Source organism: Leopardus geoffroyi, chromosome C1 (assembly GCF_018350155.1).
Source record: "Leopardus geoffroyi isolate Oge1 chromosome C1, O.geoffroyi_Oge1_pat1.0, whole genome shotgun sequence".
Taxonomy (NCBI): Eukaryota; Metazoa; Chordata; class Mammalia; order Carnivora; family Felidae; genus Leopardus; species Leopardus geoffroyi.
Genome location: NC_059328.1, coordinates 50,991,933 through 51,019,202, shown reverse-complemented (window position 1 = coordinate 51,019,202; position 27,270 = coordinate 50,991,933). Strand labels below are relative to the sequence as shown.

Genomic DNA, 27,270 nt, shown 5'->3' with positions numbered 1-27,270 from the left:
AGGCTCCTCCCTTAGCTTCTTGGACTCCTTTTGTAGGTTGGGGTGAAGGGAGGGTCCCCACTGCACAGGGATTAGAATTAGAGGGAGTTTAAGGGCAGTGGTGGCCTCAAAATTTGTTTGTAAACACACTAGGTCCTCTCCACACTTCTTCCCTAGAGAACTGTCTTCTCCAGCTCTGCTCTAAACACAAACTAAAATGAAACCCAGAAGAGCAAGGAGACATAAATATAACCCTAAAGTGAAATAGAAAATGAGAGTAAAAGAAGGGAATTAAACTACATTAAGAATAAGAAAAAGGTAAATATTGGTAAAAGAAATGAAACAAAAAAATTAAAGTTTATTTATTTTGAGAGTGCGTATGCACAAGTGGGTGAGAGGCAGAGAGAGGAAGAGAATCCCAAGCAGACTGACAGCACAGAACTCCGTGCAGAGCCCAATACGGGGCTCGATCCCACGAACCGTGAGATCATGACCTGAACCAAAACCAAGAGTAGGTCAACCAACTGAGTAGCCCTCAACCAACTGAGGCACCTAGGCACCCCCAAACAAAAATTTTTAATAAATTTTAGAAACCCTAAAGGAAATATGATGAAGGCTATTTAATGTAAATGAGACAAAGGCTAAAACCAACTTAAATTAAAAACATGAAACTAGAGGAGATAAAAGATTTAGTGGGTAGAAAGAGGCCCAGTTCTTCAACAATGCAGGGAAATGTGAGAGAACAAGTCCTTAAAGATGTACACTTAAAAAAATCACAAGCTACAAGTAGATAAATAGATATGGAGCCTCATCATAATACCCCGTGACATAATGCAACCAGGTCTGTATTCTCACTAGAATTTTGAAAGTTACATAGGTACCACTTTTTTCCTATTGTAATGTGTTTTCAATTACATCCTTTGTTGGCAGCCAGAGGTGAGCTGGCCCTTGGAGTTGACACAGCTGAAACCGCGAAAACGGTTTTTGAAAGGAATATGGATAATATTTAGCAAAAGCCATAAAATGACCGTGCTCTTTGATCCACTCATTCCAGTCCTGCTAGACAGTCCTACGGCAGGAGTCTTATAGGGCTGAAAAAAGGAAATGTTCCAATCTTAAAAACTTCCAATTTTATGATTATGCTGACTACAAAAGTAAAACCAAAATGTGTCCAAAGGCAGGAGAAAGATGTAACAAATGATGGTATATTTGTCTGAGGAATCATGCAGCAACTAAAATGATGATTACTAAGACTTTTAATGAAAAGATATCATTTAAGGGACACAAGCAGAAAACAAAAATCATTGTACTCTAAAATTGCACAAGGTATGCAAATCACCTTTTAATTTTTACAAAATGTTCATTTTTTATTTTTGTATGAGAGAGACACAGAGCACAAACAGGGGAGGGGCAGAGAGAAAGGGAGACACAGAATCCAAAAGCAGTCTCCAGGCTCCGAGCTGTCAGCACAGAGCCCGATGCGGGGCTTGAACCCACAAACTGCAAGATCATGCCCTGAGCTGAAGTCTGGCATTTAACTGACAGAGCCACCCAGGTGCCCCTACAAATCACTTTTTAAAAAATCATTGCTCTAAGGGCGCCTGGAGCATCTGACTCTCGATTTGGCTCAGTCATTTCTTGGCTCAGTCGAAATCATGATCTCGCAGTTTGTGAGGTCAAGCCCCGTATTAGGCTCTGAGCTGACAGTGCAGAGTCTGCTTGGGATTCTCTCTCTCTCTCTCTCTCTCCCTCCCTCCCTCCCTCCCGTGTTCTCTCTCAAAATAAATAAACTTAAAAACAAACAAACAAACAAAAAACCCAAAACCAATGTTCTAACAGCTGTGATGTTTCAGTGATAAATGATGGGTAACTTCCCCTTCCTTCCCTTTCACAAATAAGATGCAGGTACCCTCAGCTTATCACAGAATCCCAAGACCTCTAAATTGTCACCTTCTGATTCTGCTTCCCAGGCACTGTCCTTAGGCTTAGGAACATTTGTCATCCCTGTCTGGCTTGGAGGCTGCACTGTGCAGCTCAGAGAACTGTAAGGCAACAAGTATCAAATTATTCACTTTTAGCAGCTTGAATTTATTCTTCAGACTTGAGTGGGGGATCTGCATGCACTGATCTGACCCTAAAATCTGGCAAAAGGAAAACATCACGTTCCTTATTAACCTTGTGCAAATTTACCAAGAAATTGTAACTTCTCCCCTCTAATTCCAAAACTGGCTGTGGCTGCTATCTATTATTTCTTGACTTCTTCCACGTCTCATCTTAAGTCTATTTCCTACGATGAACCTTCCAAGGCTTCTCAATCCCCTTTCTGCAGGTTCCCAGAAAACACGGTACACTTCCCCTTATATATAACTCTCAATTCTTTCTTTAATGCCTGGCTTTCCCACTAAGACCATAAACTCTACACAGTCAGAGAATGTCTGTTTTAACATAAAGATGTTCCGAATCTTGGTATTGAGTTCATATCTTCCCTTGTGAGAAGAGATGGTCATCTCCGTCTCTAACAGCCTGGCCTGTGCAGTCTGCCTGGGGGAGATTACCACATACTTCCAAAGAAAAACCAACAATGAAATAAAAGTCAAAAACGTGGATTTTTTTTAGAAGAGCTTTAGGCTTGAGCCACAAGGAGGCAATAGGAATTCTCTGCGGGAGTCAAGTCCTCTTCAGTGCTGGGTTTTCCAGGCTGTTCTATCTACCTGGAAGCCCTTCTTTTTGTCTTTGCCCATCTAACTTCTAGGACCTTCAGGCTTAGTATGGGTGTCACCTCCTTTAAGTCTTTGACTTCCCAGACTATGCAGATTTGCAGGGAGCAATTAGTTTCTGAGAATGGCTGGAAACCATTCAAGGTTTGTTGCAAAGAATTTGTTGATCCACTGGTACCTTCTAACTCTCTTCATATGCTAATCTTACAGAGACAAGGACAGGATGTGGGTAGGGATTTAGTCCCTAGGGTGTTCACACTTTCTTTAAAAATCTGGAGGCAATTAGGAACATAAATGGTACAGCCACTATGTAACACAATACCAAACCTCCTGAAAAAATTAAAAATTACCATATGATCCAGCAAGTCCACTTCTGGGTATTTATCCATAAGAACTCAAAGCAGAATCTTAAGAGATATTTATACACTCATGTTCATTACAGCATTATTCACAATAGCCAAGAGGTATGAACAACCCAAATGTCCACGAACAGATGGATAAAGGAAATGTGGTTATATACACACAATGGAATGTCACACAGCCTTAAAAAAAAATGAGATCCTATCACGTTACAACATGGATGAATTTCGAGAATATTATACTAAGTAAGCCAGTCATCAAAGGACATATACTGATGATGTCACTCACGAGAGATCTAAAGTAGTCAAAATCAGGAGTGCCCTGGTGGCTTAGTCAGTTAAGTGGCTGACTTCGGCTCAGGTCATCGTCTCGCAGTTTGTGAGTTCGAGCCCCGCGTCGGACCCTGTGCTGACAGCTCAGAGCCTGGAGCCTGCTTCAGATTTTGTGTCTCCCTCTCTCTCTGCCCCTCCCCCACTTGCACTTGGTCTCTAAAAAATAAAAGAAAAAAGAAAAAAAAAAAGTAGTCAAATCATAAAAACAAAGTAGAAAGCTGTTGCTGGGGGAAAGGGAAGAGGGAATTAATATACACATAGTTTTAGTTTTGCAAGATAAAGTTCTAGAGATGTTGCACAACATGAATGCACTTAACACTAAACTGTACACCTAAAAATGTTTAAGATGGTAAATTTAATGTTATGTGATTGTGACCACAATTAAAAATAAATTAGGGTGTCTGGGTGGCTTAGTTGGTTAGATTGTATTATGTTAAATTAAAGCAGAGAAAAGACAAATACCATAGGATTTCACTCATATGAGATCATGACCTGAGCCAAAACCAAGAGTCAGAAGCTTAACCAACTGAGCCACCCAGGCACGTCGGGAAGGGAATTCTTAAAATACTTTAAAAGCATGAAACGGAAGGCAAAAACAATTATTAGTTTGATTACATAAAATAGTAAGGATTTCTACTCAAAGAGGATACAACAGCCAAAATTAACAAATGAGTAATGAACTGGGAGAATGTATTTGTACCCTCCAAAAATATAAGGTTACTATCCAGACATACAAAGAGGGTCTTGTAAATCAACAATCAAAAGAGCCTTGAGTGCCTGGCTGGCTCAGTCTGAGAGCATGTGACTCTTGATCTTGAGATTGTGAGTTCAAGCCCCATGTTGGATGTAGAGATTACTTAAGGGGAAAAAAGAAGGGGGGAGGCGGTCATTGATAAAAGAGCAAAGCTTATGAATCAGCAATAGAGGGTGAAATCTAAATGACTAAAAATATAGGGACAGCTAGCTTCTCAAGTTCAGTAATTAAAGAAATACAGATCTTCAACAATGGGATTATATTTTACATCCATTATGTTGGGAAAAATTAGAAAAGTTGAGTGAGAGGTTACCTGGGTAGCTTAGTCAGTTAAGCATCCAACTCTATTTATTTACTTCTTTAAGAGAGCTAGAGAAAGAGAGCGAGCGAAGAGCACGAGCATGAGTGGGGGAGGTGCAGAGAGGGAAACAGAATATCTGAAGCAGGCTCCAGGCTCTGAGCTGTCAGCAGAGCCTGACTTGGGACTTGAACTCAAACCACGAGATCATGACCTGAGCCAAAGTCAAGACACTTAACTGAGTCATCTAGGTGCCCCCGGTGCCCCAAGCATCCAACTCTTGATTCTGGCTCAGGTCATGAAGTGATAGTTTGTGAGACTGAGCCTGGCATTGGGCTCAAGCTGACAGCGTGAAGTCTGCTTGGGATTCTCTCTTCTCTGTCCCTCCCCTGCTCACACTCTCTCACTCAAGATAAACTTAAAAAAACAAGATGTAGAAGTGGGAACTCCAGTCAAATATACAAATAGCCAAAGTACTTATGACAACAGAACTCTGACCAACAACTTCTATAGCAATTAGCCTGGGAAGCCAAACCACCTTTGCAGCCATTGGCCCAGGATGGTCAGACTTGGTCAAGGACTACCAAATTCCCTATGTTGGTCCCCATTTCCAACTTGGAACCAACCAGAGAAGCCATGTATGTTCCCCAAAACCCGGACATAAGATGCCCTGTTTGTAGTTAGCTTCCCATGCCAATAACTTTCAGTAGGAGCATATGGAGCCTTCCCTTTAACAATGTAAAGCTCTTCCACTCCCAGCTGCCTTTGAGTCTGCGAAATACTGGCCATGGAGGCTGACTACTTTACCATAGCTAGGTCTGAATGAATACGACGGGTTTGTTTTCATCCAGGTGGTCTTCACCTATTTTCACAAAATAGAACCATTGTGAAGAGCAACCTGGCAATACTGAGAGGAATTAATCATTAAGCTCACTCCAGGAGCCAACAGGTACTCTTTTTGAGGTCCATATGGGGTCAGAGACAAAGATGTTCATAAGCAGCATTGTTGCAGGGTGGGGTGGGGGGTTGGAGCAGCCTGGGTGTCCACCACTAGACAAAGTGATAAAATAGTGTGGATAAATACTGTAAAATTCACTAGAAATCTTGAGTCTTATGTACATACCAATATATACATCTTTTTAAAAATATATAAGATCCATGGGGCGCCTGGGTGGCGCAGTCGGTTAAGCATCCGACTTCAGCCAGGTCACGATCTCGCGGTCCGTGAGTTCGAGCCCCGCGTCGGGCTCTGGGCTGATAGCTCAGAGCCTGGAGCCTGTTTCTGATTCTGTGTCTCCCTCTCTCTCTGCCCCTCCCCCGTTCATGCTCTGTCTCTCTCTGTCCCAAAAATAAATAAACGTTGAAAAAAAAAAATATGTTTTTAAAAATATATAAGATCCAAAGCATAATTCCTTTCACATAAATTAGAAACACCATCACTCACAAAAGGACATACTTTAGAAGAAAAACATCAGTGAACTATAGGACTATTAGTGGATGGGAACCCTTTCCAGGGAAGGGAACGTAGGAACGAGGGCCAGATAAAAGGGAAAATACAAGAGGTTTTGTAGACTTGATAGAGTAGCAAGGACTAAAGGATATTACCAACGGTGTTTATTTTTTAAATAAAGTTTATTTTGAGAGAGCACACATGTTTACCAGCACGAGCACAAGGGGGGAGGGGCAGAGAGGGAAAGAGAATCCCAAGCAGGCTCCTCACTGTCAATGCAGAGCCCAATGCGGGGCTTTAACTCACAAACCACAAGATGATGACCTGAACTAAGATCAAGAGGCAGACACTTAGCATTGGACTTTGGCTTATGTCGTGATCCTTGTGGTTCCTGAGTTTGAGCCCCACATTGGGCTCGCTGCTCTCACCAGAGCCTGCTTTGGATTCTCTGTCCCCCTCTCTGCCCCTCCCCTGCTTTTGCTCTCAAAAAAATTTAAGTAATCTCTACACCCAACTTGGGGCTCAAACTTACAATTCAGAGATCGAGTTGCACGCTCTACCAACTGAGCCAGCCAGGGGCCCCCTACTGTCTACTCTTGTCTAAAAATTCTTATCCCTCCACACACCAGTGGAAAAAGCAACTTAAATACTATTCCCAAGTGAATCCCACAACAAAGGGGGTTTTGACCTTGTAGGTGTAGGTCAAAGTAAGCATCCAAGTTGGAGAGGATTACCTAACAGGCTTGTCTCTCAATCTGGTCATTAAAAGTATATCAGCATCAGCAGAATTGCTCCTTGACCTATAATTCTCCACCCTCACATGTCTACAGAAACAGGTTATTAGTCTAAAAGAAAGCAGTGCATGGGTGTCAAACGGGGTTCACAAACACTATATAACGTTTCCTGGGGCTGCCATAACAAACTATAACAAAGTAGGTGGCTTAAAACAAAAACACACAATTCTAGAGACCAGAAGTCTGAAACTAGAGTATTGACAGGATCATGCTCCCTCCAAAGGATCTAGGGAAGAATCCTTCCTTGTGACTTAACCCTAGTTATGCAAGATGTTTTACCACTGGGGGGAGAAGGGTGAAAGGTACATGGGACAGTACTATTTTCTCAACATCCTGTATCATTTCACAAGCAGAGCAAAAAAAAGTACTTTTATAAGTTTTACAAAAGTAAAGAAAAACTAGGAGGGGCGCATGGATAGCTCAGTCGGTTAAGCATCAGACTTCAGCTCAGGTTGTGATCTCGCGGTTGAGTTTAAACCCTGCATCAGGCTCTCTGCTGTCGGCACAGGCCTGCTTCAGATCCTGTAGCCCTCCCTCTCTTCCCCTCCCCCACTCATGCTCTTTCAAAAATAAATGAACATTAAAAAAAGAAAACTGGGATTAAAAACCCTGTTAGCCAGTAATAGCAAAACAATGCAGCAAAGTATGATAATGGAGTACCTATGATTAGTATCTTCAGTTTTCCCACTCACATGCTCACAACATAACTGAAAATGGACTCCTGTGGTGCTCATTCTAAAAACTGGGGTGGGGTGAGTGCCTTGGCTGGCTCAGTCGGTGGAGCATGTGACTCTTGGGGTTGGTCTTGGGGTTGTAACTTCGAGCCCCACACTGAGTGTAGAGATTACTTAAAATAAAATCTTAAATAAATAAAAATAAAAAATGGAGGGCAACCAGCCTTACTTTAGATCTATTGGCCACAAAGAAGGATTTCCCATCTACTGAGGTGTATCATGTTGGGCACAAATATCACCTTGCAGAATCTTACAAGACATCCACAAGGAAAGAATGAACCCAGGTACAGATGAAAGAACTGAACTCAAGAAGCATTAGTAACTTGCCTGGGGTCACACAGTAAAATTAGAACTCCAAGCCAGGTGTACTGAGGCCAGGGCATTTGAAATAGCAATCAGTTTGCAGAAAGGCCCATGAAGGCCAGAGTCAGAAGGACTGAACTGAGAAAAGAAGTGTATTTCAAAAGCTGGACTTTTTTTTTTTTTTTTGGTAAACTGAATATACTAAATAAGCCCTTGACACAAAAGCCATAAAATGATTACATCATTCTCTTAATTTCTTCAGTTATCAATACATTACAAATCATTTTTTTTATTCTAGACTAACAATTGACAATACATTTGACCTCTCCCTTGGATGGGTTTATGTAATAAAATGTAAAATTTAACTACATTAATGACAAAATAGATTAGAAAGTGTAAAATAGAAAACATAAGCAAATGAAGCATAATCAAAGGAAAAACATTTAATATAAAGATTCAAGATTGACATGACATTAAAATTGAATACCCTTCTCAAGATAAAACTTCAACTTTTCCATCTGTTTTATATTTAACTTTTCTCCTGTCATCTTTTTTCCAGTGCTTTTCTATTACTTTTAGCCCACCTCTTCCTATCTGGTTACAGACAGATTCCATCCCTCTCCCCAGTAGTTTAGAAAAGTCTACTCCTGGGCGCCTGGGTGGCGCAGTCGGTTAAGCGTCCGACTTCAGCCAGGTCACGATCTCGCGGTCCATGAGTTCGAGCCCCGCGTCGGGCTCTGGGCTGATGGCTCAGAGCCTGGAGCCTGTTTCCGATTCTGTGTCTCCCTCTCTCTCTGCCCCTCCCCTGTTCATGCTCTGTCTCTCTCTGTCCCAAAAATAAATAAACGTTGAAAAAAAAAATTTTTTAAAAAAAAAAAAGTCTACTCCTATGCAAGCTACAATGATTAACACCATTTTAAAACACCCCTTAACTATGCCAACAAAGTAACCTTCCCTTCCCCTACTCCCCAAATACACTGTTTGAGGTCCATCCTCCTGGGTAGAAATGTGGCATTTTATTTTCAACCTTTCCTTATTGATTTTTGCTGTGGGAGGAAGGTAATATATATTGTGTACATGTATTTATAGTCATCCTAGAATGCTAAAGTAGATCCTCCAGTAATTCTTGCAACGAGGGTATGCAAGAAATAAACTTTGTGAATTCTTCAGTATCAAAAAATGTCTTTGTTTTACCTTCAAAACTGAATGCCAGTTTGGCCGGGTATAGGATTTTAGGTGTAAAGCCTTTTGCTTGCAGAACTTTTATGATATTGCTCCATTTACTTCTAGCATCTAGAGTATCCAATGATAAGTCTGCTGTCAGTCTGATTCTTGTTCCTCTATAGGTTATCTCTCTTCTCTTTCTGGAAGCCTTTATGATCTTTTCTTTATCATTGGAATTCCCAAATTTCACCAAGATGTGTCTAGGAGTGAGTCTCTTCTCATCAATCTTACTAGGTATTCGGTAAGCACTAACAATCTCAAGACTTGAATCCTTTAGCTCTGGAAAGTTTTCTTCAATGAGTTCCTTCATTATTTCCTCTGCTCCATTTTCTTTATTATCTTTTTCTGGAATTCCTATCAAGCGGATATTGGAGCTTCTGGATCTATCTTCTATGTCTCTTGACCTTTCTCTATTTATTATCTGTTTGGCCATTTGCATTGTATCCTTAGAGAATTCTTCAATATGATCTTCTAGATTGTCCACTCTCTCTTCAAGTATGTCTATTCTGCTATTGAGAACATCTATTGACTTTTTTATTTCCAAGACTTCTGGAAGGTAACTTTTAATATTTGCAACCTCCTCCTGGATCTCTCTGAAGTTGTTAATTGTACTTCTTCTAAAGTTTTCTTCTGTCTCTTGTATTAAGCCTGTTTCTTTAGATGTTTGCTCACCTGTTTGTAGAGTTTTCTGTCTCTCTTTCTCTGTTTTCCTTGAAAATCTGGAGATTCCTGATGGAGTACTTGATTTTGTATATAAATGCCTTTTCTGCTCATCAGAACTTCTCTCCAGTGATTTTGAGGGAGAGACAAAACACCAAGTTGGACAAACTGTCCCAACTCCCTGGTTTCTAGGTGTAGCTGTTTCTTCTTTATTCTGGGTTTTTTGTAACATCCGGTGTTTCGCTAGTTTTTCCTTCTCAAAGTTGGGAGCCAAATAATTATAGGCAATTTCTTTAGGTCCATATGAGGCCTCTTTTCTCTCAACTGGGGAGGCAGGCTTTACATTTTCTACTTCAGAGTCCTCTCCTTCCTCCCACGATAGGACTACTTCCATTTCCCACTCTGAACCTTCTTCCGCCTCTGGCTCAGAATCTTCTACCTCTTTAATTAAAACAATTTCCAAGCCATTACTGGTTTTTTCCTCAACTCCACATTTTGTATTTACCAAAGAATGACACTGAAAGGTTGAATCCTGTTTCTCACATAATACTGAAGCCTCCTCTTCTTCTTCCTCCTGCAGCCCTGAAGCCTCTTCTTCCTCATCCAGCTCTGAGGTCTTTCCTCCCTCCCCTTCCAGCTCTGAGGCCTCTTCCTCCTCTTCTGTCTCCCACTCTGAAGATTCTTCCTCCTGGGTCTCTAAGTTCTTCACCTCCTGTGGCTCAGCAACCTTAACCTCTTTAACAAATAGAAAGCTCAAGCCATCACCAACTTCCCCCCCAGCTCCATGCTTTGAATCTAGTAGCGTTTTTCCCTGAAAGAAAAAAAATTGAACAAATAAATAAGTAGTATCATGTGCCTTTTAATGGAATTAATGCTTTCACTGTCTAAATTTAATTTTGACTGCCATTTTAACAATTATCAAATAAATAGCTGGAAAATTATTTAGGTAATACTTTTTCTTGAATGCCTAAGTCCCCGAACAAGTCAAGTTTACTCTATGATTATCCCATCACACCTGCAATCTGTATAGCACTTGCAACAAATTTCCATCAGGTCATGTTTACTATGTTCCTTCTATATTCCCAACACTTAAGTGTTTTGTGCCTGACAGACTCTCAAGAACAACTTGTATTTGTGAATGTCTGAGTATATGCAGGACAGTATGGTAATGAGACTCTGCGATCTAATTTCAGGAATATTATCAACCCGCACCCCCCACTCACATTTACTTTTCTCCCAAAGGAAACAAAAGTAAATTTAGTATTTCTTAAAGATCCCACTTTCAAGTTCCAGCCACATTGTTCAAAAGGAAAGCATGCTTTGGTTAAGAGTACAAGCTCCTAAATCCAGCTGTCACATTTGCTACTGGTGCCTCAACTTGCCCTCTAGAACAGCATCTAATGTAATGCACTACTTCAGATTATTGTGGAGGGTTAAATAGGACAGCCTAGGTACTCAACTTAAGACAATGTCTCCAATATAAAAGTTAACTCTTAACATTTCTTGAAACCCTGTACTTGCCTCTGAATATTCCATTTAATGCTCCTTGTTACAGAAGGCCCTTCTTCCCTATTTGGGGTTGGTTGATAGATATTTGTCCTTCAACCTTCCCAGACTGTTTAGAACAGGTTAGATGCCTCATCTGTGCAAATCTCCAGGGAATAATTTCTAGGATTAAATGCTGATTCTCAAATAAAGAATTTGTTGATCCAAGTGTATTTCCTAACTCTAGACTGTCATTTTGCAAAGATGTTATACTAGAAAATGTTGAGAGGGCAGGGAAATTAGGTACTATTTTGAGAACCCAGCAAAAATACTGGCTTAAGCTACAGACCTCTGAAGATACAAATAAATAGAAAGATATTCTGTGCTCATGGATTGGGAGAATTGGTATTGTTAAATGTTTATACTACCCAAGGCAATTAGCAGATTCAATGTAATCTCTATCAAAATTCCAGTGGCATTTTTCATAGAACAATTCTAAAACTAGTATGGAATCACAAAGGACCCAATACCCAAAGCAATCTTAAAAAGAAACAAAGCAGGAGGCATCACGCCCTGGTTTCAAACTATATTACAAAGCTATAGTAACCAAAACAGTATGGTATATGGTATTGTCATAAAAACAGACTCATAGATCAATGTAAACAGAAAGCCTAGAAATAAACTCACACATATATGGTCAACTAATTTATGGACAAATGACCCAAGAACATGCAATGAGGATAGTCTCTTCAATAAGTGGTGCCAGGAAAAATGGAGAGTCACATGCAAAAGAATGAAACTAGATTACTATGTTATACCATACACAAAAATAAGAAATACACATCCAAGATGAGAGAGAGAGAGAGAGAGGGAGGGAGGGAGGGGGAGAGAGAGAGGGGGGGGGGAGGGAGAGGGAGAGAGAGAGAGAGAGAGAATCTCTACAGTATACTACAGGCATTACCTTTCAAGATTGGGATTATGAAAAATATTCATATTTTCAGTGTTTTCAATGAAACCAATAAACATGGGAATATACTCTAATACAATGTAAGAAACAAAAACCTTTATACATGAAATGGATAATTGCTAAATATTAGTATTAATGAACACTCTGATAGGCTTTAGTAAAATAGATTTGCATTTCGCTGAATGTTAATAAAGAGGACTTAGCAGGACTACTTTATACATTGAAATTTCAACCTAATTATACCCGATACTTTTTTTCATAATCCTATTGCTTGAGGGCTTTTAATTGAACTTCTTTATTTCTATTCTTCCTCCTACTGTTTTAAAAGCCACTATTCTAGTGTTTATCCTTAAATACATAACATATATATAAATTCATTTTCTTTCAATGTCTATAATAAATATGTACAATCTCTTCTCAGAGCAACTCAAATCTTTTTAACCTATTCCAAGCTTTCAATGCCACCCATTAAAAGAAAAAGAGCCTTTAAGTCATTACTTTTAATGTCATGCTTTTACTTTTAAGGATTTTTTTTAAGGAATTCTTTCTTTTTAAGTATTTATGAGAAAGAGAGACAGAGCGTGATCTGGGAAGGAGCAGAGAAAAGAGGGAGACACAGAATCCAAAGCAGACTCCAGGCCCCAAGCTGTCAGCTCAGAGCCCAACACAGGGCTGGAACTCACCAATCGTGAAATCATAACCTGAGCTGAAGTTGGATGCTTAACCGACTGAGCCACCCAGGCACCCCTTTAAGAAAATATTTCTTAAAAATTGGTTTAAACTTCAGAATAACTTTACCAACTATTCTACTTCATACATAAACTCCAAAGATCTATATATACTTACCACTTTTTCTCGAATCCCGTATCTTCTTCCTCCTTTCTTTATTTTTTCACTTTGTGGGAGTATATCCTTCAGTAATTCTTTCATAAACGGTTTTTGGCTAGTAAAATTGCTGAGGCTTTGAATATCTGAAAAGGTCCTTACTTCACCATCACACTTAAATGCTAATTTAACTTGACATAGAACTTGAGGTTCAAAATCATTTTCCCTCAGAATGTTGAAGACATTACTCCACTGCTTACTGATGTCCAGTGTTGCCGATGAAAAGTCTGCTGCCAACCTAAGTACTGCTCCTTCATCTTCTCTGGAGGTTTTTAGAATCTTCACTTTATTATTGTTTAAATTCTGAGGAATTTTTTCCTCTCTTTTTGCTTTGACCACTCCACCCTCTCCAATCTCTATGTTCTCTCCTGTTACTTCCATATGGATCCTACTATCTCCCCAAGTGTTATCTATATTGTTTATGGCTTCTTCCATACTTTCCATGACTTTGTAATTTTGTGACTCATCATAGGACAATTCCTTACCTTGGTTAGTACTGTACTCTTCAGCTTTGCCTAATCTGCTACTTGGCTCATTTATTTCTTTTCTTTTAAAAGTCAAATTTTCAATATCCTCAACTATTTTAGAGTTTGCTCCTTCTATGTTTTCTACCAATCCTTTTTTTTGTGTGGCTAAACCTTTTATTTGTTGGCACTCCTTTTTGGTACTGGAGTTCTTTGGATTTTTCACTTCAGGTATTTTACTTTCTACTCCTAAAATTTCCTTTAGGTCATTTTTAAGAGAGTCCCTTATCTCTTCAACCATTAAATCCAGATTTTCCATCAAGCCTTTAAACTTCATCAGCACAACTGCTGACATGTCTTTGCATTTTAAATCTAATACCTGAGCCATTTCCTGGTCAGTTTCTATCAACTGAATTCTTTCCCTATGAGTGATATTTTCCTGCTTCCTTGCAGGTCTATCAATTTCTGACTGTATAAGGGACATTGTGGACACGTTTTTATTTTCCTGAAGAGTAATTTTTGTTCTTGAAGGTCTGCTAGACTCCCCCAAACTCAAATATCTTTAAAAAGATTATCTGAAATACAAAAAAAAAAAAAAAAAAAGTAACTTGTTTACTTAACAATTATTTTGAGAAGCACAACGACCAAGAATATAAACGTGGTTATTAAGTAAACTGAGTACTCCACAATTTAATATAAAGGGTAAACCATAGGTTACATAGGGTAACACATGGGTATATGCACATAAACAACAAAAAAAATCAGAATTCAAAATTCATACAATATGATTAATACCCCATTCAAGTAAAGATTTGAATGCCATAAATCAACCAATAATGATGGAAATTGGCCAGTTTCCCATACTATTGACTTTGCTGCCTATGTTCGCTGTCAGGATCAAACAGATTACAGGAAAATAAACATTATTAAAACAGAGTGCACCAGGGGCACCTGGGTGGCTCAGCAGGTTGAACATCCCAACTTTGGCCCAGGCCATGATCTCACAGTTCATGAGTTCGAGCCCCAGCATCAGACTTGCTGTTGTCAGTGCAGAGCCCACTGGGGACCCTAGATCCCCACCCCTCTCTCTGCCCCTCCCCTGCTCGCACTCTCAAAAATAATCATTTTTTAAAAGAGTGCACCATACCAAATTTTTAACGCTTAAGGTGACTTGGATGGAATCATAACGGAAAAACAGAAGGCCCTTTTTTGATTGCAGAGAAAGTTAACATTAAGAATTTTTCTTAAAACCAGCTCAAGTCAATTAAGAGTATTACTTTCCAGAATGCAAATATTAATACCCGAGGGGAACAGAATAACTAAAATCCATGCCTACTCCCACGTCACAGAGGCCCTGGACCTTTGCTTGAGGAGACTCAATTAGGCTGTTCATTTATGTTTTTAATCATTCAACCCTGCTGTCCTGACCCTGCATGGTGGAAAGGGAGAAACCACTCCCATCCCTTCATCCCTTAATTAACGGGGATGAGAAATGGCTATGCACAATAGACACACTTTGGACAACAGCTGGGATGCCTGTTCCTTAATCTTTTCCTCTGCAAAACCTAGTAGGTATTCGTTTGAGTGGACTGCAGATACACTAAAAATTGTACCACATGCTGATTCATCACTGCTGTCAAGACCCAAACTGCTTGAACTTACAGGTATGAATAGAAAAATTATACCCCCTTCAAGAGGATTCAGCAGCTTCATGGAAGGGGACTAGGGTAAATACACAAAACTAGTAGCTATTATTGAAGCATATGAACAGAAGAGAAAGGGGAAATAGGACTCATGAGTGTTGACCATAGCTTTGAGGAACAGAACCAGAAAACCTTCCAAGCATCTAGTGGAAGGAGGATACAAACCACATATAGTAATAGAAAACTTCTCTGGACTTGAGTCATGTGATTGAAAAAAACAAAAATCACTAGATCTGGGGCAAGGTTAATAAAAGATGCATATCCATCTATATATAATCCTGGTAAAACTTCTGAATGCAGACATGAGCCATCCAAGTTCTCAGACATTCAATCACATTTATTGAGCAGACTATATGCTATGGATAGCAAAGGAAAAAGATGTTGAGTAAAAATGGACATGGAACCTCCCCTACAAGGGGGTGAACATCTAGGGAGAAATAAATATCAAATGGCAACTGTGCCAACTTACAAAGTAAGGGTCGAGGGTCATGAGTGTCTATACCAGGTGTCAGCTGACATATTCAGGGAGATCCAGGAAGGCTTCCCTGCAAAAGTAGCTCACACTGAATCTGAGAAGTGAGCAGCAGCTACATGGCAAAGAATGGAAGAAAGTACATTCCAGAAGCAAGGCTGGAGCAAGCATCTGCTGAAGGGGAACATATAGCAGGGAAGGGGCATAGAGAGAGGGAGAAAGAGGATCCAAACAGAGCTCCACGCTGACAGCTGAAATCCTGATGCAGGGCGTGAACTCGGGAACTGCAAAATCATGACCTAAGCGAAGTAGGACCCTCAACCAACTGAGCCACCAAGGCACCCCAAGGAAAAAAAAAACAAAACAGGTTTTAAAGGAAGAGCAAATTTCGTTTAACATATCAAGCTTGAGGTGCTCTTGAAATAGAGAATGAGATAAGTGGTTCTAGAACCTAACCTACCCTAGTTTCTGCTCTGCAAGATACACTTTTGCAAATCCTCTGCCCATAGGCAGTTAATTCCATAGCTAACAAACAATCTAGAAAGGAAAAAAAACAAAAAAAACAAAACTCAAATTAGCCTGAGACAAGATGAGATGACAAGCCACATACTGGGGAAAAATATTTGCAAAAGAGACATCTGATAAAGGATTGCTATTCAAAACAGACAAAGGACTCTTAAATCTCAGTAAAAGTAAAATGAACCGGATTAAAAAATGGACAAAAGACCCAAAGAGACACCTCACCAGGGAAGATACACAGAAAACAAGTCAGCATATGGAAAGATGTCATCAGGTAAATGCAAATTAAAATGAGATACCACTACATGTCTATTAGAAGGGCCAAATCCAAAATAACTAACATCAGGTGCTGGTAAGAATGTGGAGTAACAGCAACACTCATTTCACTGCTGATGGAAATGAAACAATGACACAGCTACTTTGGAAGACAGTTTGGCAGGTGCTTCAAAACGGAACATATTTTTACCATCGTGTTCCCTGGTATTTACACAAAGGAGTGGAAAATTTATATCCATACAAAAACCTGCATACTGAGGTTTAGAGCGGCTTTATTCAGAACTGCCAAAACTGAGAAGCAACCAAGGTATTTTCCAGTAGTTGGATAAACTGGGGTATATCCAAACAATGCAGTATTATTCAGGGCCAAAAAGGGATGCGTTACTAAGACATTTAGACAACATGGAGGAAACTAAATTGCAACTTTACCAAGTCAAAGAAGCCAACCTGAAAAGGCTACGTACTACAGGATTCCAATTACATGACATTCTATAAAAGGCAAAAGTATAGAGACAGAAAAAACATCAGTTGTTCTCAGGGATTGAGGGGAGGAAGATGAATAGGCAGAGCACAGAGGATTTTTAGGAGTGAAACTATTCTGTATGACAGTGGCGGACACAGGCCATGTACTTGTCAAAACTCACAGAAAGTCATAGAAAATTCACTCACCAAGAGTGAACCCTAATGCAAACTACGGACGGATAATGATACATGAATGTAAATTCACCGGCTGTAACAAATGTACCACTTGGTGTGGGATGATGAGGCAGGGGCCATGCAGGTGTGAACCTAAAACTGTGAACCTAAAACTGTTCCAAAAATTAAGTTTATTAGTTAAAAGAAAAAAAAAAAATAGCATGAAACATCTTGCCCACAAGGATGAAAGCTTAAAAAAAAAATAACTTTGAGGACTACTACAAAAGGGCTGTGACAATCATAGGGGGCGGCGCCTGGGTGGCTCAGTGGGTTAGGGGTCTGATTTCAGCTCAGGTCATGATCTCACGGTTTGTGAGTTCGAACCCCACATCAGGCCGTACTGACAGCTAAGCGCCTGGAGACTACTTCGGATTCTGTGTCTCCCTCTCTCTCTGCCCCACTCATGCTCTCTCTCTCAAAAATAAACACTAAGGGGCGCCTGGGTGGCTCAGTCGGTTAAGCGGCCGACTTCGGCTCAGGTCATGATCTCACGGTCCGTGGGTTCGAGCCCCGCGTCGGGCTCTGTGCTGACAGCTCAGAGCCTGGAGCCTGTTTCAGATTCTGTGTCTCCCTCTCTCTGACCCTCCCCCGTTCATGCTCTGTCTCTCTCTGTCTCAAAAATAAATAAATGTTAAAAAAAAATTTTTTTTTTAATTAATAAACACTAAAAAAAAAAAAAAAAATCATAGGAGCAGCTGATCTATCATTAACATCAGGGCAAAAAGATACATACTTAAAATCCTACAGTTCAAAAATTTCCCTTACATAAAATCTGAAGAAAAATTATGATAAAATTAAAAGAAAAATTTCTGTGTATGGAATTCAAATACTAAAGGAAACAGATATTTAAATTCCAAAATAACTCGGTCAAAAACTGAAGGAAATTTAAAAATACTGAATGTCAGTAATAACTACTTATAGTAGGTAGTGAAAATGGTGCTTTGAAGGAAATTCAGACTTTAAAATATTAAAAAAGTAGAAAGGATGAAATGGAGTTAAACTGCTAGATAAAGAATGAAATAGACCCCAAAAGTTGAAAACACTTATCCTCTGATGACAATTGACCAACCTAGAGAGAAAAGGCACAAATAAATAACACTGTAAAGAAAAAGGGGATACAACAGCAAATAAAGCATAGTTCAAACACAGGATTATTATTAAACTTTCACAATTAAATTTGAAAAGTGAGAAGCAATTTTTACCTTATTGGTACCCAAAGTCTTCTAAAGATCAGGAAAAAAAGGAAGTATTTTTTTTGAGTTTTTATTTTGAGAGACAGGACATGTGCACGCAGGCACATGAGCAGGGGAGGGGCTGAGAGAGAGAGAGAGGGAGAGAATCCCAAGCCCAACATGGGGCTTGAACTCAGGAAATGTGAGGTCATGGCCTGAGCCTAAATCAAGATGCTTAAGTCAGATGCTTAACTGACTGAGCCAACCATGTGTCCCTACCCCACCCAGAGCATGCAACTCTTGATCCCAGGGTCACTGTTGAGAGCCCACGTTGGGCATGGAGCTCATGGAAAAAAAAAAACAAAAAAAAAACAGAACAACAAAAATGTAGGGCACTCGGGTGGCTCAGTTGCTTGAGCATCCCACTCTGGATTTCGGCTCAGGTCATGATCCCAGGGTTGTGGGATAGAGCCTTGCGCCTGGCTCCACGCTCAGTGTGGAGCCTGCTTAAGATTCTCTCTCCTCTCCTCTGTCAGTTCTCCTCTCCCACACTTGCACTCTCTTTAAAAAACCAAAACCAAAACAAAAAAAACCCAGCGCTGTAAGAGTTTAAAACAAATAATTTATAAATGTAAGTCACTACATTAACTATTCAAAAAAATGTATTAGTTGCAAAAAACCTTACACTTAGCATTCACTTAAAGTACAAACAGGAGGTCAAAGGAAAAATGTATACTAAACACCTTCATTAGTTCAGAGAAAAGGTCAAAAAAGTAAATGTAAGGATGACTACAAATACAAAAAGTGATAAAAATTAGTTATACACATTTCATCCCTCCTAATGACTGGAAAACCGAACACCAGGCATTGCACCTGAAGCTAATCAAAGCAACTCTGAGGAATCAACAGTAAAGTCCACTGGGGAGGACTTTCCGCAAGGCTTCAATAGAGGGACTTAATCTAGTTTAGGAGGCCAAGGGAACTGTGTGTCCCCTTATCTGGATCTGGATCTGGGTTGAACAAAGCAATGTAGAAAAGCAGGAAACTTTTTGTTTTTGAAGAGCAGAAAATTTTGAATACAGATTGAGCATTAAACAATCCTAAGGAATAGGAATTTATTAGTTGTGATAGTATGGTGGTTATTTAAGAAATGTCATTTTTAAAGAGATAGATGATATTCAAAAGAAAACCACAGGCCCAAAATGGCAGCACTTAGGTTAAGGCCCCAAGTCAGTAAACTAAGACTTAATACCTACTAACTGCAGTTTCAACCCAGAAACGTAACCTTTAAGAGGCCAATCGGGAATTTTCTGGTCAGCACCAATAATCTGTCACATGAGCCCACTCCGTCCCCCAAGGACAAGGAGATAATCCACCCTTTTGTCCCCAGATGAAGGGGACCTCACCTGAATCCTTTTTCTGTGTAGGACTTCCTTGTCCTGCCTTTAAAAACCTTTCCTCGGGGCGCCTGGGTGGCGCAGTCGGTTAAGCGACCGACTTCAGCCAGGTCACGATCTCGCGGTCTGTGAGTTCGAGCCCCGCGTCAGGCTCTGGGCTGATGGCTCAGAGCCTGGAGCCTGTTTCCGATTCTGTGTCTCCCTCTCTCTCTGCCCCTCCCCCGTTCATGCTCTGTCTCTCTCTGTCCCAAAAATAAATAAACGTTGAAAAAAAAAAAAATTAAAAAAAAAAAAAAACACTTCTCCTCTTCTTCAGACCTTTGGTGCTCCCCACTATTTGCTAGAAAGGATGTAGACCCATTCATGAATCATTTAATAAAATTGTTTGAATTTTTTGTTTTAAAAATACTTAAGTTTAGGGGTGCCTGGGTGGCTCAGTCAACTTAAGTGACTGAGCCTGCTTGGAATTCTCACTGTTCCTCTCTTTTTGCCCCTCCTTTGCGTGTGCCCTCTCTCAAAATAAATAAACTTAAAAAAAAAAAAAAAAAAGTAAGAAAGAAAAGAAAAAATACTTAATTAAAAAAAATAATAAATAAAAATACTTAAAATTAAAAAAAAGTTTTTTTTAATGTTTATTTATTCTTGAGACAGAGACAGAGCATGAACAGGGGAGGAGCAGAGAGAGAGGGAGACACAGAATCTGAAACAGACTCCAGGCTCTGAGCTGTCAGCACAGAGCCCGACGTGGGGCTTGAACTGATGAACTATGAGACCATGACCTGAGCCGAAGTCAGATGCTTAACAGACTGAGCCACCCAGGCGCCCCAAATACTTAAAATTTTTTAACTGAAGTACTGTTGATAAAATATTATGGTAGTTCAGGTGTACAAATAGTGATCTGACAATTACATAATATGATGATATGCTCCCACAATGTTGAATACAGTTACACAACAATACTGAAGTTTTTAAAGGTGAAATGACACGTCAGGGATTTACTTTAAAATACTTCAAGGGCGCCTGGGTGGCTCAGTCGGTTAGGCGGCTGACTTCGGCTCAGGTCATGATCTCGCGGTCCGTGAGTTCGAGCCCCGCGTCGGGCTCTGTGCTGACAGCTCAGAGCCTGGAGCCTGTTTCAGATTCTGTGTCTCCCTCTCTCTGACCCTCCCCCGTTCATGCTCTGTCTCTCTCTGTCTCAAAAATAAATAAACGTTAAAAAAATTAAAAAAAAAAAATAAATAAAATAAAATAAAATAAAATAAAATAAAATAAAATACTTCAGCATGGGACACCTGGGTGGCTCAGTCGGTTAAGCATCCAACTTCAGCTCAGGTCATGATCTCACAGTTTGTGAGTTCAAGTTCTGTTGCTGACAGCTTAGATCCTGGAGCTTGCTTCGGATTCTGTCTTCCTCTCTCTCTGCCTCTCCTCCGTGCACACTCTCTAATAAATAAATAAATAAACACACACATACATACATACAATACTTGAACAAAAAAAAAAGTTAAAGAATAGATGACACAAATGGGGAAGACACCTGTTCTTGAATCTAGGTAATGGGTATGAGCTTATTCTTGTATGCTTGGATGTGCTAACATTTTTTTTTTCAAGATTTAAAAAATTTTAAGTTATCTCTACATCCAACGTGGGGCTTGAAGATCAAAAGTTATACACTCCAGGGACCGAGCCAGCCAGGAGACCGTTCTGACATTTTTAACACGGAAAGTCATTACGGAAAACCAGAGGTCTCCTGGCTGAAACACAAGCTTCTCTGTATGTTCTACAAAAGATACTATCAGAACAAAACCTCAAAGAAAACTGAAAATAAGGCCAAGGTTGTACAAACAAATGCACAAAAATTAAAGCACAAAGGTAACAGAGACCAAATAAAGCATTACCCAGGACAAAAGTATGAAATTAAGCGAAGAACATTTTTCAGTTATGATAATCCAAACAAATTATCTGTGCCCCAAACAACGTGACTAATGTACAACAATGTGACCAAGTCATAACCAAGAAAAGGAAAGTCAAAAGGAGGAGATAAAGGTAGAAATTTAAAAGGGCAAAAAATAAAACCAAAAGCCAAGTAAAAATTTTCCTTAGAGACACAAAGTGTGAGAACCTAAGCATGAGGAATGATCCAGTATAAGAATTTTAAAAAGCTGGTTTCCGGGCACCTGGGTGGCTCAGTCCGTTGAGGGACTTTGGCTCAGGTTGTGATCTCAGTTTGTAAGTCGAGCTCTGCAGATGGGCTCTGTGCTGACAGCTCAGAGCCTGGAGCCTGCTTTAGATTCCGTCTCTTTCTCTGCCCCTCCCCCATTCACACTCTGCCATTCTCTCTCTCAAAAATAAAAACATTAAAAAAAAATTTTTAAGCTGGTTTACAAATGCATGGTAATAAAAAAATCTAAAGGAGGGGCGCCTGGGTGGCTCAGTCGGTTAAGCGTCCGACTTCGCTCAGGTCATGATCTCACGGTCCGTGGGTTGGAGTTCCGCGTCAGGCTCTGGACTGACAGCTCGGAGCCTGGAGCCTGTTTCGGATTCTGTGTCTCCCTCTTTCTCTGAGCCTCCCCTATTCATGCTCTGTGTCTCAAAAATAAATAAATGTTAAAAAAAAAATTTTTTTTTAAATAAAAAAAAATAAAAAAGTAAAAAATCTAAAGGAAATAAATGATATCCTAGCAAAACTTTTAAATAACCAGTGGCGTGGGGCGCCTGGGTGGCTCAGTCGGTTGAGCGTCCGACTTTGGCTCAGGTCATGATCTCATGGTCCCTGAGTTCGAGCCACGCGTCGGGCTCTGTGCTGACAGCTCGGAGCCTGGAGCCTGTTTCAGATTGTGTCTCCCTCTCTCTGACCCTCCCCCGTTCATGCTCTCTCTCTGTCTCAAAAATAAATAAACGTTAAAAAAAAAAAAAAAAATTTTTTTTAAATAATCAGTGGCGCATGGCTGGCCCAGTTGGTAGAGCAGGAGACTCTTTTGAGTTCTAGCCCCACATTGGGGGTAGAAATTATTTAAGTAAATAAATAAACTTAAAACAAAGAAACAACAAAAAAAACTTTTAAATAAATATTGATCCACAAAGTAAAAACCAAACACAAACCCTTCATCACCAAACACAAACACCTTCAGTATTCTCAAGAAAAAAAAAAAAAAATCAATAAAACATTCAATATTTTAAAAGGATCCATATCCAGAAGTTTCCACTGAATATACAGAACAATTTTCATCAAATAGTTCTGAACTGCCAGAAAACCTAAAACAGGTAATTCACAGAAGAGGGAGTAACAATTCTAAACCGCCACAAAAGATCATTAATGTTTCTTATATTAAAATTTTATATAAAGTAAGCTAAAATAAACAAAAAGAGAGAATGCAAAGAAATACCAAATATTTGAAAAGGTGCCCAACCCCAGAAGCTGGAGAGATAATAATAAAAAGAAGTGATCTCTTTTATCTATCTGGAGTGGGAATAGTTACAACTTTTCAGGAAATTGGAAAACCTATTAAAAATCAGATAGAATACACATAACTCTCGCCTTGAGAACCTAGGCCAGGAATACAACTACCTGTACTTAAGAATACAAAGACAAAAGGTTTAGCACTGAACCTTTTGTGACAAAAACCCAGAAAGCAATGCCTTTTAGTAAGAGAATTGAACCAAGGAAGGTCTACCAAAAATGGAATTATAAGCAGCTATTACAGAGTATATTTAGAGACCAGTTGGAATGTCCCTGATACATTAAAGAAAAAACAAGCTGCAGAAAACACATATAGTACAATTTCATTTTGTAAATACACACAAAACCACAGAAATGAGAATGAACAGTAAACGTGAAAATATGGTCAATTTTATGAATCAGGAAAATGCAAAACACAACAGATTCTAGTGTTTTAAAAAATGGATTTTAGCCAGTGCTGGGGCAAATGTCCGCCCACTTCACCTTGAAAGGGGAACTGGGAATTATCAGAACCTTTTGGGTAATTAAAATGGGAAAAGTATAATGCCATTTAGAGAAAGTTCTAGTCAGTCTTTTCCTTTATTTTTCTGCCCTGCACTCAGAAAAAACCCCAGATACTTGTACGTAGTGAAGAAATGGTAAACCAAACTCTGCGTGGCCACAGAGATTGGCGTGGGGAGTATTAACTGTTCTTTTTCTAGCTAAAAGGAAATCCATAGTATAGCAGCAAATTCAGAAAATTAAAAAAAAAAAAAGAAACCACTAAGAACCAGCAGCCCATTTTGAAAATTCACTATAGGAAATGCAAGTTGATAATAAACATATGAAAAGAAGGCAGCTAAGGCCAAGGAAGTGCAAACCAAAACAACCTGGTCCATCCAGGAGATTAAGGGAAACTGTATTCATCCTCCCCCCACCCATTGCCTTGGGGTGTGAATTGCTAAAGATTTCTCGCCCTTCCTAACAGGTTCCAGTTTCCATAGCGAGCCCTCGAGTGGGATCTTCAAGTTCCTTAAAACATAAATCCAAACTCACAGCTGCACTGATTATAAGCCTCCAAAGTTCTCCTACACTAAACCCCTCTTCAGGACAGTCCAACCTGACCTGAAACCTGGCAAGTCTGCTCCAGCCTCAGTGTTTGCAGATCCTGATTTCCACCCTGATTAGGGATTCTGAACCCAGGGCGGATAGAATTTCAGGATGTCTAGGATCTTGGGTAGGAAAGAGAACACATATTTATCCTTGTTATCACTGACAGGAATTTAGTTATCAAAATAACAAATGCGAGATGCAGAATATGTGACCTTTTTTTAAATGTTGATTTATTCTTGAGTGAGAGAGACAGAGTTTAAGTGGGGGAGGGGCAGAGAAAGAGAGACACACAAAATCCAAACCAGGCTCCGGGCTTTGAGCTGTCAGCACAGAGCCCATGCAGGACTTGCACTCACAAACCCAGAGATCATGACCTGAGCCGAAGTCAGACGCTCAAGCGACTGAGCCACCCAGGTGCGCAGAGAACACGTGATCTTCTTAACCTATTTAACAAAATCAAGTGGCAGGTCTAAAGTACTTTTTAATCCGACATAATGAGTGTAAAACTGTTTCACGAGACACCTGCAACACAGGAAAATACCTGCGACCGCTAGCGGTGACAAAATCTCAGATTCTGCTCCTCACGGCAGACAACCACAGCCCCGGGCGAAGGATCCCCCGCCTACCCCATCTGCTGCCAAGATTCACAGCTCATTGGTCCAAAGGTCAACTGCCCAATTCACTCTAAACTACGCACAGGCACTCTTGCCCTCCACTTCCGCAGCTACCCAGCTGCTCAACCGCCAAGTCTCAGCTGCTTACCCAGTGAAGGCCGTCACCTGGAAGAAAGTTCTCTGCAGAACAGGGCTTGGTCTTCCGCACAGCTGTCTCCGTGCCTAGGGTTCAAACAAAGTCCACCATACGGAATTTAAGTTTAAGGTTTAATATGTAGAGGATCACCCCATTTTGTACGTATAGGGGAAAAAAGGCTCTTCTCTAGCTGTGTTTGCTTAGATTTATAGGATCACAAAAGTATGCAAAGATATAAAGTTATTAATGTCCGAGAGAGGACCTGAGGAGAGGACAGAAGGGAAGGGAAAGATCCAGGGCCACAACTGAGGAGGTAACCAGAGGCACAGGGAAAGAGGGTGGTTGTTTCTTTGTGCTAGTTGGGGTCGATTTTCTAAGACATTTTGGCAGTAAACATATATTCCTTTTGCCGTTTGAGAAAGAATTCAGTCATTTCTCCCAATCAAGGAGAGGCCGAAACCGTCGTCGTCTTTAAATCCATTTCCTGGGGCGCCTGGGTGGCTCAGTCGGTTAAGCGTCCGACTTCGGCTCAGGTCATGATCTCGCGGTTTCTGAGTTCGAGCCCGGTGTCGGGCTCCGTGCTGCCAGCTCAGACCCTGGAGCCTGTTTCAGATTCTGTGTCTCCCCCTCTCTCTGCACCTCCCCTGCTCATGCTCTGTCTCTCAATAACAAATAAACGTTAAAAAAAATTTTTTTTAATAAATCTATTTCCTTTACTTCTACAGTTTATGGGGAATACTGTGAAGAAATGGGTTGGAGATTTAAGTTCAAAGCCTCGCATCTAGGAAATGAGGGCACATGGGACATCCAGGTCCGCCTGGTCCCAAAGCTCTCACTCATTCCATTGCTCCCCTAAAAATACCAAGTAAATTTGCACCTCCCCCACCCTTCTTTTGAAGGCAGTACTTAAATACTGCCTAGCGTCCTTGACTGTATTTTCTCCTCCTGGCACCGCTATTTCTACCTTTTGTTTAAAAAGTTTATTATTATTTTTAGCAATCTCTACGCCCAAGGTAGGCGCGAACTCAAGGCCCCCGAGATCGAGAGTCGCATACTCTTTTCACTGAGCAGGCCAGGGCCCCTGGCACGGCTTTTCAATGTCCCTACTTTTGGGGGTAAAGGACTCTCGGGAAGGTGCCTCTCTCACCGGCCGGTGCGGGGCAAAGCAGGTAGCAAAGCCAGAGGGTCCCAGGAGGGGCCCTGGTCCCCACATCTGTCAGCCTTACCTGGAGAAGGGATCCAGCCTGAGGGCGCACACGCGTGCCAGAGAAAGAAGCAGGACGGACTCAGCACTTTTTGCCAGCTCCTCCCCTCCCCGTGCGGAGTTTGCAAGTCCCTAGGCCCAATCCCCTCGCAACCTGCACTGCCTCGCCCCCTCCCCTGGACACCTCCTCCAATCCTGAAGCGCCTGCTGACTTCCCATTGCTGGCCGCCACCTGAGCTCCAGCCCCCGGCTCCGCGAGGAAGGTGCCCCACCCCACCCCCACTGACGCCCTCCGCACGCAACCTCCCACCCCGCCCCACCCCACCCCCACCCAGTCTCCACCTCCTCCAAACCCGCCCCGACTCCAGGTTTGCATCTCAATAAAGTCGGCGCTAATTGCCCAGTTTACTCAGGCTGTAACCCCAGGGGTCATTCTCCATTCCTCTCTTTTCTTCAATGCCCACCCCCCCCTTTCTTTTTAATGCCCACACCCTTGAATCTGTCCACTTCTGTCCCTCTCCTTGGCTGCAACGGAGTCGGAGCCCGCCACCTCTCCCTTGTCTGTTGGTCTCTGCAGTCCGTCTCCACACCATCCCTTTGTGGCTTTCCATTTCCGGTAGAGTAACATTTCTAACTTCTCACCCCATCCTGACCCCTCTTTAACTGTTGTTTTAGTTCTACTCCCCATAACAGAACTGGTCTCCTTTCTCCTCCTCAGAAAACACTGAAATTCTTGCCTCAGGGCCTCGGCACTAGCTATTTCCTTTGTGAGTTATTTTTTCCAGTTCTTTTCATGCTCAGGACTCAGGTCCATTGTTAACTCCTCTAAGAGGCCTCCCAGACCACCCTTTCTGAGGGAGTCACATACCCTCTCATATCACCCTCGTTATTTGGTTCCCAGTTACCAGAAATTTCAACGAATCCATTCAACTCAAATTTCGTGTTTTCTTGGAATGTGTCCCTTCCACTTCCCCACTAGAATATAGACTACAAGGACAAGAATCTTACCTTTCTTGTTCACTGATTTACCTACTGTACCTCGACGGATGGCAAGTATGTACTCAGCTCTCCTGGGGAATGAGGAAGGGAGCAGACTTGCCCAATGAGACTGGTGGTACTCACA

The 27,270-nt window shown here is 40.9% G+C and overlaps 1 protein-coding gene across 2 annotated transcripts; it reads right to left on the bottom strand.

Moving 5' to 3' along the window:
* Positions 1-8,611: 8,611 nt before the first annotated feature.
* L1TD1 (LINE1 type transposase domain containing 1) lies at positions 8,612-26,404 on the bottom strand. 2 transcript variants are annotated; one of them, XM_045477627.1, is made up of 4 exons: positions 26,170-26,404; positions 24,956-25,029; positions 12,904-13,981; positions 8,612-10,416 (listed from the first exon to the last, which is right to left on the bottom strand). In XM_045477627.1, exons 3-4 carry the CDS (start codon positions 13,888-13,890, stop codon positions 8,824-8,826), a joined length of 2,580 nt encoding a protein of 859 aa, XP_045333583.1. In that variant the 5' UTR covers positions 13,891-13,981; positions 24,956-25,029; positions 26,170-26,404; the 3' UTR covers positions 8,612-8,823. The 2 variants fall into 2 exon arrangements, with proteins under 2 accessions (XP_045333583.1, XP_045333584.1); XM_045477628.1 differs by lacking the exon at positions 26,170-26,404 and having other exon boundaries at positions 24,956-25,499.
* Positions 26,405-27,270: the final 866 nt, after the last annotated feature.

Coding starts and splice junctions, on each gene's coding strand:
- L1TD1 (XM_045477627.1), bottom strand. CDS start 13,890: ATGTCCCTTATACAGTCAGAAATTGATAGACCTGCAAGGAAGCAGGAA. Junction 10,417..12,903: donor ACGGGATTCGAGAAAAAGTG/GTAAGTATATAT, acceptor TTTTTCTTTCAG/GGAAAAACGCTACTAGATTC.